Source organism: Watersipora subatra, chromosome 9 (genome assembly GCF_963576615.1).
Source record: "Watersipora subatra chromosome 9, tzWatSuba1.1, whole genome shotgun sequence".
Lineage (NCBI taxonomy): Eukaryota > Metazoa > Bryozoa > Gymnolaemata > Cheilostomatida > Watersiporidae > Watersipora > Watersipora subatra.
Window position 1 is genome coordinate 18,114,085 of NC_088716.1, and position 15,904 is coordinate 18,129,988.

Genomic DNA, 15,904 nt, shown 5'->3' on the forward strand with positions numbered 1-15,904 from the left:
TAGATTCATTCTTAAGAAGTAAACTTGCTGGGTACAGTAATGCATATCTTTCTCTGTACAACTGTTTATTAAGCAATTCACTTCCTTCTTTAACCATATGCTCACCAAAAGGAAATAGGGAAGTTGTCGCCTCTTTGTTATTTGCTGAACAGATTCAGGCAACATTCAAATTTGTTAGGCAACTATCAAAATGTCAGTTAGTAACTTTGACTCTATGCACTCACTGTCAACAAATATTTGTCTTATGATGTCACTTTGGAATGTTTATAAAAGGAAGTGAGATAGAGATGAGAAAGCGATAAGGTAACGACAGTCGATAAGTACTAAGCTATCCAGAAGATATTCATTCTATTGAACAGCTGCATGCTAAAGGGATGAAGCTGTATCCAATGGCAACCAATAATCGTCAGAGATTATAAATAGCAGATGTGATACTCTGATCATGGGAACCAGTATATATCATTATATCCAACAGGAAATGGCTTATTATTTCAATGTTGTTAGAATAGGCGAAACGAAGTTGTAGACAGTTCATTTGTGCTTTATTGAGAATGCATACTTATTTAACAGAATGGTGGTACATGTTCAAATGGTATATGCTTGATGGCTTCTCATGGTCTCGGAGTTGACAAAACAGTTCTGAGTCATTGTCCTGTACTACTAGAACCATTCACATTTAGGGTGGTCAAGCGTCGTTATCAAAGCCATGTACAGCGCTGCCAGAAATTATGAGACCACCCACATTTGAGAGCAATTTTGCTAAATTAACTCAGCTAAGATAATTTTGTTAAAAACTACCACAAACCATATACCATTAGATACAGAATTTTTAAACAATTAACACGGAGTGTATTTTTAATCAGAAAGCAATGCTTAACCAATATTTTTAATTAAAATGCTTATGCAATTGACCTTAATAAAAATTAAAGAAAATTGCTTAGTGCTTGCATATTGCATTCTCAACTGAATAATCATGTGCTACTAATTGTGATATTTTTACAACATAATTTGAACAGCTCTTGTAATTATTTGTGGCATTGAAAAGGGCCAAAGTGAGGTGGGTAAAGTGTATTAACACTTGGTAATGTTTTGACACTAATATTTGGATAACATGATGACACAACTCCATCACCTCTGCTATAAAATGAAACTAAAAGGCTTTTGTTATATTTTGCTAGACCAAGGAGAAACATCTTCATTTAATGATGTGCAATATGTAGAAGTTAAATTGAGTTTAATATTTTAACATGGCTACATCAAGAGTGTCAAGATGAATGAAGGCTCAAATTATTGGGTGGTCTCATAGTTTCTGACAGGGCTGTATGTTTTTGGTAGGTGGCTGTACTGCTTCATGTCTAATACTGCCTTAGAGGGCAGTTGTGGAATTTTCTGAATACCTCTATTGATAAATCCCATTTTGTCATTGTGTGTCTGTCTGTCTGTCTGTTAATCTGCGTAAACAATATCTCTTTCTACATTTCTGTGTTGTTTTCCTCTAAACTTCACACGCATGTTTTTTTTTGTTTTTTTGTTTGTTTAAAATATATGATTTCAAAACAAAATTGTAAAAACTAGTATCAATATTAGTCTTAACAAAGCTTATCAAGTAGTGGAAAACAGAAACGACATAATTATTGATGTCAAAGTGAAACAATCCATTAAAGAATCGCTATTGAAGTCTTAAAGTGCTACTGTAATGTTTTTTTTTGTTTTTTAACAAAAAAACATTCCATTCCATTTTAGTTTTAGAGTTGTCCTATAAATGTTGAAGATATGTTGGTTCTATTTTTACTGTTTTTCACATGATACAGTCTATGAACCGTTGTCTAATTGAAAGCCTTCTCTAAAAATGTTTGTTTATGTTTTGTTGATTGAAAAATATATTTTGGTAAATTTGAGTGAAATTTAATTATTTTTCAGAATTTAGGCTCTGTATTACTCAAGACATCTAAAATCAATAACTCTCAATAGTCATTTAGTTGTGCTTAGAATTATTAAGAAGGGGCTATGCAGAGCTTCTTTGTGCCTACTAAAACATTCTTATGGTGACCATAAAATTAATATTAGACATCTAAAGTTTCGGTCAAACATTCAAAGACAGCATTATTTTCAGCAATATATTATGGAAAGATATAATATTATTACTGTACAATCACAAGCAAGCAATAAAAAAAATATGCAGAGAATAACCTATTATTTCACAATCTGCATCTGTTGTGTATTTTTCTTTGTCCACAAACTGTACACAGGTTCTTTTGTCATAAAAACGCCAAAGATTTGTCTAAATACATTTTAAGACCGGGCAAATCGAGCATGTCCTCTGATGCATCTTTTTCGACAGAATCCGCAGCAGACTCTGCCATCCTCACAATCAGCGTCAGATGTACAGCTGCTGAGGTTTCGTCGTCCTTCTGTGCACTGATGACCCTCTGCTCTTGTTGTAAACCTACTTGGACAGCTACAAGTATGTAATAGACATTTATATTGTATGCTTCATTAAGAACAGTAGATGTAAGCACTTACATTTATGCATGTCTGGAGAGATTTAAAAACATTTCAGTTTCATAAGGTAATGATGCTAAAGTTGTTCATGTGAAGTGGTGTTTAGCAATTTCATACAGAAATATCGGGCAACATACAGTTGAAAAGATAATCAGAGGTTTTAGGGCTCGATCTCTTGTGTGGAAAAGTATCAAGGCAATAAACTGCCATAATAACTTCTTAGAGATGTCAATGTTGTTAATCTACCTAGGGCAGTGCTTCTCAAATAGTGGTGCACTATTTGAGAAGCTCTTAACTAGGCAAAGTGCTTTTTAACAAGCCTCACTCCTTCTCTCCTCACTCCTTCCTCTTGCAAGAGGAGGGAGTGAGGCTCCATCAGGGGTAAGGTGCGTTTGACTACGGGGAACATAGAGAAAGAATATGGACAAACATGTTGTACATTCGTCCATATTTCTCATTAACGTTATTAAGGATACAGCACTATGCAGAGGTGTATTTATATAAATTTCATAGACTAATGATTCTCCATCAATAGGCCCGTGCTTGGCTGCAGGAAACGTACTATTTTATATTTTTTGAAATAGAAGCAGTGGCGGACCTCATTGTCAGAGTGTACGCAGGGAGCATTTGCTCTGCGGTGCAGGGGTTTAATTTACGCTGAGCATGCGCATAGAGCAGCACTATAATAAAGGCCTGAGTATTCTTTTTCTTAGGTGCCAATGTGTGGGGGCATGGCAGAAAATAATTGAGAAGTACTGATTTAGTGATTTAAAAAATATAAAGTGACGTTAAACTGTATGCAAAGCGTAGTGTTAACTCATCTATCATCCTAGTAACCTACTTGGACACACCTCAGTTGAAAATTGTAATGTTGGCAGACATCAACATTTTAATATGCCGAGGAATTTCATGTTTGACATAATATTTCCTCATAACAACTCTGATTAAAACAAAAAATCACTATTCTATGCAGAGAATATGTAATATTAAAGCTGGTGGCCATTAGTCAGCGTTTTCCTTTCGGCGTTCATTGTCGATTATGTGAACCGTGAACCGATGACATCGACGAAACATCGTGGACATGCTGGGAATGTTTGCAGCTGTCAAACTTTCCCGATATATTGCCAAGCATCTTCGACCACCTTTCAAATGTGAAACATTTTGGCAATGGTAATTCGCGATCGTGGATAGCGAGATTTATTCATATCCGTCTATGATAGTCGCTGCGGGACTAATTTTTTTATTCCAGCATGCGAAAACAAAAAAGTTTACTCTCGAAAATTAAAAAAAAGAAATGATAACACTACGTCACGGAGTGTCTCCTGATGCAAATGTGGATGGGTTTGGGATGGTGTGAACATTATTATCATCGATGATCAGCAAAGTATTGTGGCAGCAACCCGAGATACGGCGATATAGTGTGAACCAGCCTTTAGCGGATCTGCCTAACCCCTAAGGCTGATGAAGTAACATTCAATAACAGGATATGAGAAAGTAAATGCATGACAGTTACCAGGGAACAATCTAGTGACATCGTTTTCTCGTACTTATTGTAATTACTATCCATTAATTTACATTTAAACGATTCAGTATCATTCATTCCTCTATGACATGTGATCATTCATCACTCTATGACATGTGATCATTCATCACTCTATGTGTATGTTTCCATGATGCGCAGTGCTTCGGAGTTGCGCTATCTCCGAATCATGGAAACGGCGTCTTTGCACTGAAATCACTGCGCACTGATCAGTGCGAAGCCAGTGCAAATTCGCAGCAAGGAAACAGCGACTGCGCAGTGGCTGCGCATAGCTCTCATGCCGTGGAGACGGATTTTTCGATGGCCATAAACTAGTACAAAGGTTGTCCTGCTAATCTTGTTTTTTCACTATTCTTCCGATCTTCTTCCACATAAATTTAATTATGGTCTGCATTCACGAGGATGATGAGGTGATTACTTTCCTGGACTTTGTTATCGATGCCAACACTTCGAAAAATAGGTGGCAAGTCCTAAATTAACGTTTAAATAATATATTACTTAAAAAATACTTATTAAAAATATATTACTATGTAAAGAGTGTGTTAAGGTTTGTAAAACCTTGTGAATGTGTATTGTAAATAAAAGTATGACGACAGAATCATAAAAAAGACTGTTTATGACGTTCGGTATCCGTGATCGATTCTATTTCTCCATCAGGCGATTCGATTTATACAATTTCTCTTCTCTGGCTAATTTGCGGTATTTGCTGAAAACCACTGCGCAGCATGGAAACGTACAATCCCCTCGACTTCGGAGGGGCTGCTTCGCAGTACTGCGCACCATGGAAACATAGTGTATGCCATGTGACAGTATGTCACGAAGTAGGCCTATTATAAACACTTTACAGTAAGCCTACTCAAATGCAATGTTTAAACGTTACTACATTGTATAGTTGCTGAACAGTTACTACATTGTATAGTTGCTGAACAGTTGCTATATTGTATAATTGCTGAACAGTTGTATATTGTATAGTTGCTGAATAGTTGCTATATTGTATAGTTCCTGAACAGTTGCTATATTGTATAGTAGCTGAACAGTTGCTATATTGTATAGTAGCTGAACAGTTGCTATATTGTATAGTTGCTGAACAGTTGCTATATTGTATAGTTGCTGAACAGTTACTATATTGTATAGTTGCTGAACAGTTGTATATTGTATAGTTGCTGAACAGTTGTATATTGTATAGTTGCTGAACAGTTGCTATATTGTATAGTAGCTGAACAGTTGCTATATTGTATAGTTGCTGAACAGTTGCTATATTGTATAGTTGCTGAACAGTTGCTATATTGTATAGTTGCTGAACAGTTGCTATATTGTATAGTTGCTGAACAGTTGCTATATTGTATAGTTGCTGATCAGTTGCTATCTTGTATAGTTGCTGAACGCTATATTGTATAGTTGCTGAACAGTTGCTATATTGTATAGTTGCTGAAAAGTTGCTATATTGTATAGTTGCTGAACAGTTGCTATATTGTATAGTTGCTGAACAGTTGTATATTGTATAGTTGCTGAACAGTTGCTATATTGTATAGTTGCTGAACAGTTGCTATATTGTATAGTAGCTGAACAGTTGCTATATTGTATAGTTGCTGAACAGTTACTATATTGTATAGTTGCTGAACAGTTGTATATTGTATAGTTGCTGAACAGTTGCTATATTGTATAGTTGCTGAACAGTTGCTATATTGTATAGTTGCTGAACAGTCGCTATATTGTATAGTTGCTGAACAGTTGCTATATTGTATAGTTGCTGAACAGTTGCTGATAACGTATCTTAATCTTCCCCAAGCAATGCTGAACAGTGGCTCGAGGAAGATTAAGGCACATTTCATTTTTATAAGTATAGTTAAACCTTGACTTATAATCACCTTTTTATATAAAGTTTTTCATGACGTAAAACTTCAGCGAATATCAGTCTCGGCATATGAAGTAATTATCAATGCATGAGATCGATTTTTAAGCATTAAAGTTGTTTTAATAAACATAGAAAATTAGAAATAAAAACAATAAAAATAATAGAAGAGTGTAAATAAAGTTTAAACTATATTTGGTGTAAGTGGGAGTAGGTTACACCACATTCTTCTATCACTTACTCTACTACTGAACCTAGAGAGTCTACTCTTATGCTTAAATATCTTTTTCTGCTGGTTAATACTTTATTATTAGTTTAGTTTTCCTAGTAATTTGAGCTTTGATATTCAATATTTTGTATAGCTCCATATTTATAATGCATTTATCATAATACTATTTCTAATTTTTTGTAGTATTTATCATCATTTTTTAGACTCTGAAAATGAATTTCTGTCTGAACCCCATTTCTATCACTCACCCTACCTCTGAGTCTACCGAATGAGTTCGTGTGACTCTATAATTATGACTATGATTGATGTCTGCGGAGGCTGCAAAAGCCGTGCATGTTTTAAACATGCACAACTTTGTTGTTGTACGAACAATGGTTTTATGTTCTTGGCTGGATATGTCTGAGTACAGTGGCAATAGAAACTCGACAACTCAAAACGTGCCCAGTGGTCCAAAGCAATTTAAGGTTGGATGTCATTCCACCCACCACCGGTGTCTAAAATGACACTAGTGAGTTGTTGTGAATTGAAACCCAGCCTGTTGCTTGCAAGTCTGCCATTTTTGACCACTGCTGCTGTCCTCTACTGATAAAGTAACAATAAAATTTTTTTTACTGGTTATTATTTCATAACTTAAGCTTTTACAAGTAATATAAGTTATTCTATTAATTTTTACATAAGTTTAAGGTTTATATAATTTATTTGCTTCAATGCTATATCCGAGTATTTAAAGTATTTATTGTTGTTTGTTTGGAAATCAAGCAAACAAAATACCAATTATTTTTGTAAAAATACCAGCTTCAACATATAACAGTTTCAACATAGAAAGCAAATATCGGAATGAATACTGAGGTGAAGCTGTTGCAGAAAATATTTAATGAACTGTAAATCTTTTACCTTCGGCCTATAATCGGCTTTCTGCTTCTTGGTTTTTTACATTGTTTTGGGCAGCTTCCACAGCATTTTTCATCTCCAGGGCATGAGTCATCTCCTTGGCACTCCACAACGCAGGGTCCAACTTGACCTGGTCTTTCTCTTGGACAACTTCCAGGTTTATTGAAATTCACGGCAGCAGTGCAACGCCTTGGACAGTTGCCACAGCATTTCTCATCTCCAGGACATGAGTCATCTCCTTGGCACTCCACGACGCAGGGTCCAACCTGACCTGGTCTTTCTCTTGGACAACTACCAGGTTTATCAACATTCACGGCAGCAGTGCAACGCTTTGGGCAGCTTCCACAGCATTTCTCATCTCCAGGGCATGAGTCATCTCCTTGGCACTCCACGACACAGGGTCCAACCTGACCTGGTCTTTCTCTTGGACAACTTCCAGGTTTATTTACATTCACGGCAGCAGTGCAACGCCTTGGACAGTTGCCACAGCATTTCTCATCTCCAGGACATGAGTTATCTCCTTGGCACTCCACGACGCAGGGTCCAACCTGACCTGGTCTTTCTCTTGGACAACTACCAGGTTTATCAACATTCACGGCAGCAGTGCAACGTTTTGGGCAGCTTCCACAGCATTTCTCATCTCCAGGGCATGAGTCATCTCCTTGGCACTCCACGACGCAGGGTCCAACCTGACCTGGTCTTTCTCTTGGACAACTTCCAGGTTTATTAACATTCACGGCAGCAGTGCAACGCCTTGGACAGTTGCCACAGCATTTTTCATCTCCAGGACATGAGTTATCTCCTTGGCACTCCACGACGCAGGGTCCCACTTGACCTGGTCTTTCTCTTGGACAACTGCCAGGTTTATCAACATTCACGGCAGGAGTGCAGCGCCTTGGACAGCTGCCACAGCATTTCTCATCTCCAGGGCATGAGTCATCTCCTTGGCACTCTACGACGCAGGGTCCAACCTGACCTGGTCTTTCTCTTGGACAACTTCCAGGTTTATTAACATTCACGGCAGCAGTGCAACGCCTTGGACAGTTGCCACAGCATTTTTCATCTCCAGGACATGAGTTATCTCCTTGGCACTCCACGACGCAGGGTCCCACCTGACCTGGTCTTTCTCTTGGACAACTGCCAGGTTTATCAACATTCACGGCAGGAGTGCAGCGCCTTGGACAGCTGCCACAGCATTTCTCATTGCTTGCACACTCATCATCGGTCGTACACTCGGCTATGCAGATGCCTATGAGTCCACTGGGTGCTGGACACTCCCCTGCATGTTCTCTACTCACTATAATAAATCATAAGTATTCGATATAATAAAAATAATAATAATATTAATATAATAATATTATAATAATATATTAATATAATATAATATAATAATGAAGCCAGGAAATACAGATCAAGTAATTCGCGAAGTGGTGACCATTGTGCAGATTACTGTGGATGCGTGGTGAAATATTGGTTGCTGCAACATTTCTCTGAGGTATCCGCATTAACAGGGCACATAGTTGATGAACAATTACCAAGAGGGCAACCCTGACATGCAGCGAGACAGTGGGAACATATGACATCTGAATAATGTGGTAAAATCTGATTCAAGTAGGTTTTGATACATATTTAATGTAAGTTTAATAGCCTAAATGATTACAATTGAGAAGGTTTAAGGAGGTTGGCAACAAATGACAGCTTCTTACATGTGCCTGGCATATTCACCTATGAAATTGGCTTGAGCTTAGCCTTAGTCCTAACATTACAGATAATGGTATGGCGAATATAACGAATTATTAAAACTTACCACAGTCACAGGTTTGACAACCCTGCGAGTTTGTTCGGAATCCATTAGGGCACGGCTTGGCGCAGCGTGGGATAGGACAAATATTTCCTGTAAAATGCACAGGCCGGTGGCATTGAATTTACATGACAACACGCAACAGGTGATGCTACACCACGCCGAAGGCGATGCTTGCCTCAAGCACAGCGTAGTACAGTAGCAGGGATCAGTTGTAGCAATCAAGCACAGGCTAGTCAGTTTGTCAATATGGGTTTGCAAGGCTTAAAAATGGCAGTGACAATTATAGCAGGTGGTCGGTGTCATGCTTGACACTTCCCAACAACAACTTAATGGTGCAGACTATTGAATTTAAAGCATGGCACCATCACAAAAAGTTAGCTGGTTTTTTATACATCTGATTGAAAAAAAATGTTGTAGTAACAAATTTATTGGCAACTTGGACACTTTGACGAAATATTTGTTTAACAACTTGGTTTGGTTTTACTTACATAAGAAATAAATGATGTACATGTGCATTTTATCTACAGACAGATGGTAAGAGGAGGTGAAAAACAGAGCTGCATGGAAGTCAGTGATCAAGCCTTAACGATAAGACAGTCATTGTCAAAAATGACTGACTGCAAGAGAAAGAGAGAGATGCTGCCTCAGATGCACATGTTCAGTTATGCATTTTTATGTACAATATAATCTACAGATAATAAACGAAATTGTGTAATATTGGTCTAGATGTGGAAACTTTGGCAATCACCTGAGAGAACATTAAAAACGATTTTTTAAACCACAAAGCTGATGTGCCTCCGGCAAGCATTAATAGATTCATTTGTGGTTGTTTTTAATGCCTTACCAGTAAATAAAGTACTGAGGATTAATCTTGCCGTAGAATGGTTGAAAAGACGCATTCACTATCTGGACCATTAAGTTCACCCACAAGATGAATCGGGTCGGTGTGTGGCCTGTTTTCCAAAAAACAGATTTGTAAACCAAGTTTATATAAACGATTACTACTATTGTTATGTGGAACCCTCTAGGTCCTACTAGTGTAGGGTGTGCTACTGAGAAAAGATATTTTCTATAATGATTTTGACACTAAGCAGTTTGACTTAAGCAAGGAAAAAGTGGTACATGCTTTCACTCTGTAGTGTGAAAGGCAGTCTTTTGGTCTCCTCTGTAAGACATTTATCACTTGGAAGAGAAAAAACATTTTGAAAATAACAACACTATAGCAATTAAAGTCAAAGCGTAACATTTATGACAAAAATACCTCTATGGTCATTAAGTTCACATGACTTACTTATAATTTAATAGTGGCTTGTACCATGTTACATTCTTGCATATGTTACTGATTGTGATAGGCTCTAATATTTGATTCATACCACTCTAGTGATCGGATTGGGAGATATTTAACAGGTAGTAATTAGGTGTGTCTCCAACAACCGTTATGTTCCCTAAGGCAGAGCGTTAACTAGCCAATAACCTGCTTTCAGTTTTTTGCCCAATTTTTGCGACGACCAATCTGTGGGCAATTCGACTAATCAACGCTGCCGATAGACAGCGTTGGTCATTCAGAGAGCGACATTACATAGGCATAGACCTTACACATGCAAATACCTCTCCTATTCATTATAGTTATTAGCGGCTCATCAAAGCGAAGAGAACCTTTATTTAAAAGTAGAACGAAACAATGCTTGTTAGACAAGAGAAAGTGAAACCATGCTTGTTAGACAAGAGAAAGTGAAACCATGTTTGTTAGACAAGAGAAAGTGAAACCATGCTTGTTAAACAAGAGAAAGTGAAGCCATGCTTGTTAGACAAGAGAAAGTGAAACCATGCTTGTTAGACAAGAGAAAGTGAAACCATGCTTGTTAGACAAGAGAAAGTGAAACCATGCTTGTTAGACAAGAGAAAGTGAAACCATGCTTGTTAGACAAGAGAAAGTGAAACTATGCTCTCCATCTGTTATGATTGGCTGCTACATCTAAACAATCGTACTACTGAAGTTAATAGAATTTATGTTTAAATATTTATATTTATTCTTCTATGTATATGACAAACGTTGTTTTCTGCTACGTGACACCAACATATTACATCTACCATCGTATGCTTCAGTTTATGAATTTTCTGTTACTACAAACTTCAATTCACTATCCCGACTCCCCCGCAATACTACCGTAATAATACGTACTACAGTATTAGATTACCAACTTTTAAAACACGCCTGTTCAACCAACTCAATAATTCCTGGTTTCTGTCCTCTCAATTTAGTTTCATCATGTAATGACAAACATTATTTTGTTGATGATTGCTAAAGCCATTAAAAAGTTATACATAAATGTACATGTACATTCTGCAAGAGAAACTGCGACTTTGCTCTCTATCGAATATATTTGGTTGCGATGTCCAAACAATCGTCTGCGCACTAAGTAAGGTCAAAAGGCAGTTCAACAGAGTTTTTAGTCAGACACATAATAGTTTTTTCACTTCCTGGTCACTGATTTTCAATATCGGTTTTTTTATCATTTATTATTGTATTTGATGTTGAGTTTATCGAACTGTCAGGATGTTTCAAGGTTAAAATGCTCAGAAGAAAAGGCGTTGCCCAGACATCTCCAAATATGACGCCATTATTTGTACGTATTGTTGATGATTGATAAATATGCAGCCTCATCGGCATCGGGTACTTATACGTTCATGCAGTGTTTAGAGAAAAAGGACAGACAAGTTCTAACCAGCCTAGCCTATTCTTACATTACTTAAAATATCTATAAAATATATTTGAAGCTATATCTGAAGTCTTATTTTAGTAATAAAATGGAAATACAAAATAATATGTCTGTCAATAGAGACTGTAACACTACAACTTGACCGAAATAGCCGATGCCATAACAAGAGAGACAAAACAAGAAACATTACTATTGACATCATTTTTGGAGACGGGCGTTTTAACCGCAATCAAGTTTTGTCGTCAGATTACCGCAAATATCAAAAATAATTGCAAATGATAGAAAAACATCAATCAATAATCAATAATCAAACATCAATAATTTCTGATCAAATCGACTAAAGATTTGTGTAAATTTTAGTCGATGAACAGTTAAATTCTAAACATGATTTTTTAAGCTAATTAAAAGAATCGAGCCGTAGCAGAGCCTGTAACCAACATACTATTGGCTATTAGAAAAACAAAAAATAAAGTAAACTGAAAGACTCACTACATTCGCATGTTTGGCAGCCATCTTCATCTATCTGATATCCATTTGGGCATGGTCGACATCTGAACACAGGGCACCGGATTCTTTCTGTATCGCACAGAAAAATAAAAGCATGATTATTTTGAAGGGAGAAACCAATCACTGCATCATGATATCAAAACAACCTAGTAGGCTAGTTGAATAACGTATGAAACTAAAGTGTTTCTACATGGTAAACATACATTTTAATAAAGGTAAAAACACACGAGGCGATATTTAGCATGATTTAGGGGTGTTCAAAGTGACAGTGATCAAAGTGACAGCATTACAATGATGATGAAATAGACTCGTAAGGACAATAGACATGGTTTTATTGAATGCGTGAAGTGTATTCGTTAAAATATTTCGACAAATGAAGTTAAATGAAAGTGTAAACAGAAACCATCGGGTTCAACTACCTCCCATTTGAGCCGTTTTGGAAAGGGATTCCAATCTACGGCATTTTCGTGATGGCTGCAATTAAGTGTTTGTTTTTGAGCTTTTATTTGAGAACATATTTTGCACCTACAACACAGCAGAGTGAGACATGATGAACCTTTTGATACCAAATAACTGTAATGTGAATTTTTTTGCAAGTAAACCTTTAACTCTTCATTTCTATACTTCATATTGTTTCATAACTTCACTACACATTACAACAGTACCCCTACTACTACTACTATTACTACTACTACTATTACTGCTATACTACTACTACTACTACTACTACTACTACTACTACTACTACTACTACTACTACTACTACTACTACTACTACTACTACTGCTATTACTACTACTCGAAAATATGCCAAGAAACACAGCACCATCCTTTATTTAAACGTCACTTCCAATTGAACGCGACTACATGCATTATAGGAGAAGGAATAAAAAAGAGAGCACTATAGCATTCAAATAGAGGTTTCATGGTACACATAAATCTCAGTGGTTGTCTTCCAGATGTTCAGTTGTAGTGATAAAATTTTAGATATGAAAAATCCGCTGCATGGTGGATTTGAACTCTTAACCTCCGGGTCTGTAACCAGGCAAGCTAACCTACTATGCCACACGGCCTACTTGCAAAACAATGGAATAATTGTGCATATAGTTAATAGATCCTTTAAAATACTCACACTTGCAGTGCTTGGGAAATTATTACTGATGATTACTAGCTTATTAGCTACTAGATGAGTTAGAGACTATTACGTGTAATGTAATGATTATTAAGCTGGCTTCAAACATGGCTCTTATTACAGTAAAGGTTTAGACTAGCTTAAGTTACTAGCTTAAGTTACTCAAATTCATTGAGTAATGATGTTCTTATTCTTGAAACGCTGGGGCATTCAGCTAGTCCTTTTATAAATGGAAAGCTTCTGTAAGTTTCCCTTGGAGAAATACTAAATTCTAAAGGCCTCTTACCACAATCACAAGTGTTACACCCTCGGCTGTCAGTTCTCCATCTAAGACAATTGCTAGGGCACTCTAGCTGAGTGCAGTTGGTTCCACACGGACATGGAGTTGTCACACACCTGATGGGGCAGTCATTAGGTTCATTCACAGGTGGAACTGCAAAGGTATAGTTGAAAACCTTTTATCAAATGGAGGCAATTCATAGAATAAGTTCACAAGTTCATAATGTATACATGTATATTAAAAGGAAAGTTTAGATATATTTAAATATTGATAACTTTCAAACCAGTGACAACACCTCTACTGTTGTCAAACTGTTTTTAGCTAGTTACAGATTTTTGAGAAAACTACAAGCAACACAGAATCTGAATATACTTTGCAAGTATATTACATTGCTTGTAGTTTATACGTAGTTGTTTTTTACTTTTCATAGACAACGATCGTTGAAAATCATAACAGCTGCATGCTTTAACCATGTCTACAAGGATTGAGTAAATAGTGATGCCAGATACTAAAGATAAACAAAGTTTGTAAAAAGAGTAAAAAAGGTAAAACATCTACATTATACAACTAAAAATATTAACATTTAATAATGTTAACACATAACAATGTTTACAATTAGCAGTGTTACCTTTTACCAATGCTAACAATTAGCAGTATTAAAAGGTAGCGTTATATTACTATACCTTGTTAACCTATTATTGACGAATCCAAACATAACTAACTTTTTGGTTTTTTCAATGCAATTTTTTTTCTGATATTCATTTTCAATTTTTGAATAAACCAAACCAAAACAAACAATTATAAGAAATACCAGTTTATTAGTAAAGTTAATGTGACAGAGAACCAACAGCACAGTAGATAAACTGGTTTCTGAACAAGGTACAGAGTTACTTATTCGGTTTTCTTTAATTTTAATGTTTAGACAATGAGAGAGATTAGAAAAATATACAAAATTATTTAATAATAATTGTTGAAAATAAGTATGAGCTTTATTTACTTGCTGCATTGATAAATTATCTACAATCTTTAAAAGTTTGTTAAATGTTTGCTGAAGTTTATATTTTATCGTAACTTCACTGATAAGAAAATCACAGAAATTATAATTATCCGCAAAACTCAAGTCAGTCTGCAAGCTAACCTGAATGACATGATTTGGCAGAAATAAATTACACAACACCTTCTCGTAACACAAACCTACATGAACTGTAAAAGAAAAAGAAAAATGTCGCTATTTGTAAAACTTACAGAACTGTGCACACGCCCCGTAACACAGGAGGATTCCAACTACTGCTTGAAGACAATGCATTCTCTTGTATGAGTCTTTCAACAAGTGATGAAAATAGCCTATGCAAAGCTTTTATATTCAAGCCGGATAGAGTCGGTAATAGATCATGCTTAAACCATAACTGTCACATACAACTTTTATCGTATTTCCGATTATTTTGAATGCTGAATTTAGATAATAATTGGTTTTAAGGCACCCATTTCTATCATTCTAAATTGGACTAAACATCCCCAATTTCTGCTCCTAAAAAGCTAAGTTACGTCACATATTCATGGGCAGCATTTGTTGTGCCGATCGTGTTGTTTTCGAGACCGATATTAAAACGCTGTAAAAAAGCCTTCAATACTCTGAAAGTTAGTGGACCAATCTGTATTTTTAGTACAAATCGGAATCAGCGTGTCTGATTTACCTTGCAAATACGATATAAGTTGTACGTGACAATTATGGTTTAATGTCATTTCCCTTTGGTACCAGGCGCAGTCTTAAATAATAGAATGACTCAGACAAGGAAACTGTATAAACAATGCTGTTTATGAGGATATGGATGTCAGGAAACAGAAAGATGAGCTCTGCTCTGGAATGCTTCTGTCTTCTTCAAAGATTATCACATGCTTCTATTGATAATCTATTTCCAACAAGAGAGATCAACTCTACATAGTTTCATGGCAAGAGCTGATAAAAATTATATATTGATAAGAATTGAATTGATATGAGGTTGGAGATTTTTTCTTCTCATTTTATTATCACGTGACGATAACCATCATTTTGTTGATGATCGCCAACGCTAGCGAAAAGTTTTACATACAAAACAAGTCTAACTTTTTGGTCTGGTCGGTCCTCGTTATAAAATAAAATTTATTTTGTAGCAGAGATGCTATCAAATTTGGCCGAAAGGCTTTTGCTATATTTTGCTAGATAACATGATGACACAACTCCATCACCTCTGCTATAAAATGAAACTAAAAGGCTTTTGTTATATTTTGCTAGACCAAGGAGAAACATCTTCATTTAATGATGTGCAATATGTAGGAGTTAAATTGAGTTTAATATCTTAACATGGCTACATCAAGAGTGTCAAGATGAATGAAGGCTCAAATTAGTGGGTGGTCTCATAGTTTCTGACAGCGCTGTATGTTTTTGGTAAGTGGTCGGCTGTACTGCT

General features: G+C 36.2%; 2 protein-coding genes across 3 annotated transcripts in view; both read right to left on the reverse strand.

Annotated features, from left to right (window-relative positions):
- Nucleotides 1–2,048: 2,048 nt before the first annotated feature.
- Nucleotides 2,049–14,776, reverse strand: LOC137405415 (tenascin-like). Of its 2 annotated transcripts, XM_068091666.1 has the most exons (7): nt 14,703–14,776; nt 13,464–13,610; nt 12,028–12,114; nt 8,822–8,908; nt 7,845–8,311; nt 7,018–7,703; nt 2,051–2,458 (listed from the first exon to the last, which is right to left on the reverse strand). In XM_068091666.1, exons 1-7 carry the CDS (start codon nt 14,761–14,763, stop codon nt 2,293–2,295), a joined length of 1,701 nt encoding a protein of 566 aa, XP_067947767.1. In that variant the 5' UTR covers nt 14,764–14,776; the 3' UTR covers nt 2,051–2,292. The 2 variants fall into 2 exon arrangements, with proteins under 2 accessions (XP_067947766.1, XP_067947767.1); XM_068091665.1 differs by having other exon boundaries at nt 2,049–2,458; nt 7,018–8,311.
- Nucleotides 6,951–15,904, reverse strand: part of LOC137405416 (WAP four-disulfide core domain protein 3-like) — a 35,377-nt gene continuing 26,423 nt past the window's right edge. The window contains exon 6 of the mRNA XM_068091670.1: nt 6,951–7,017. The gene's annotated coding sequence lies outside the window, so the exon portion shown is untranslated. The remainder of the gene's footprint in view (nt 7,018–15,904) is intronic.

Coding starts and splice junctions, on each gene's coding strand:
- LOC137405415 (XM_068091665.1), bottom strand. CDS start 14,763: ATGCATTGTCTTCAAGCAGTAGTTGGAATCCTCCTGTGTTACGGGGCG. Junction 12,115..13,463: donor GTGTAACACTTGTGATTGTG/GTAAGAGGCCTT, acceptor TGTGCGATACAG/AAAGAATCCGGTGCCCTGTG. Junction 8,312..8,821: donor TTGTCAAACCTGTGACTGTG/GTAAGTTTTAAT, acceptor GATTTATTATAG/TGAGTAGAGAACATGCAGGG.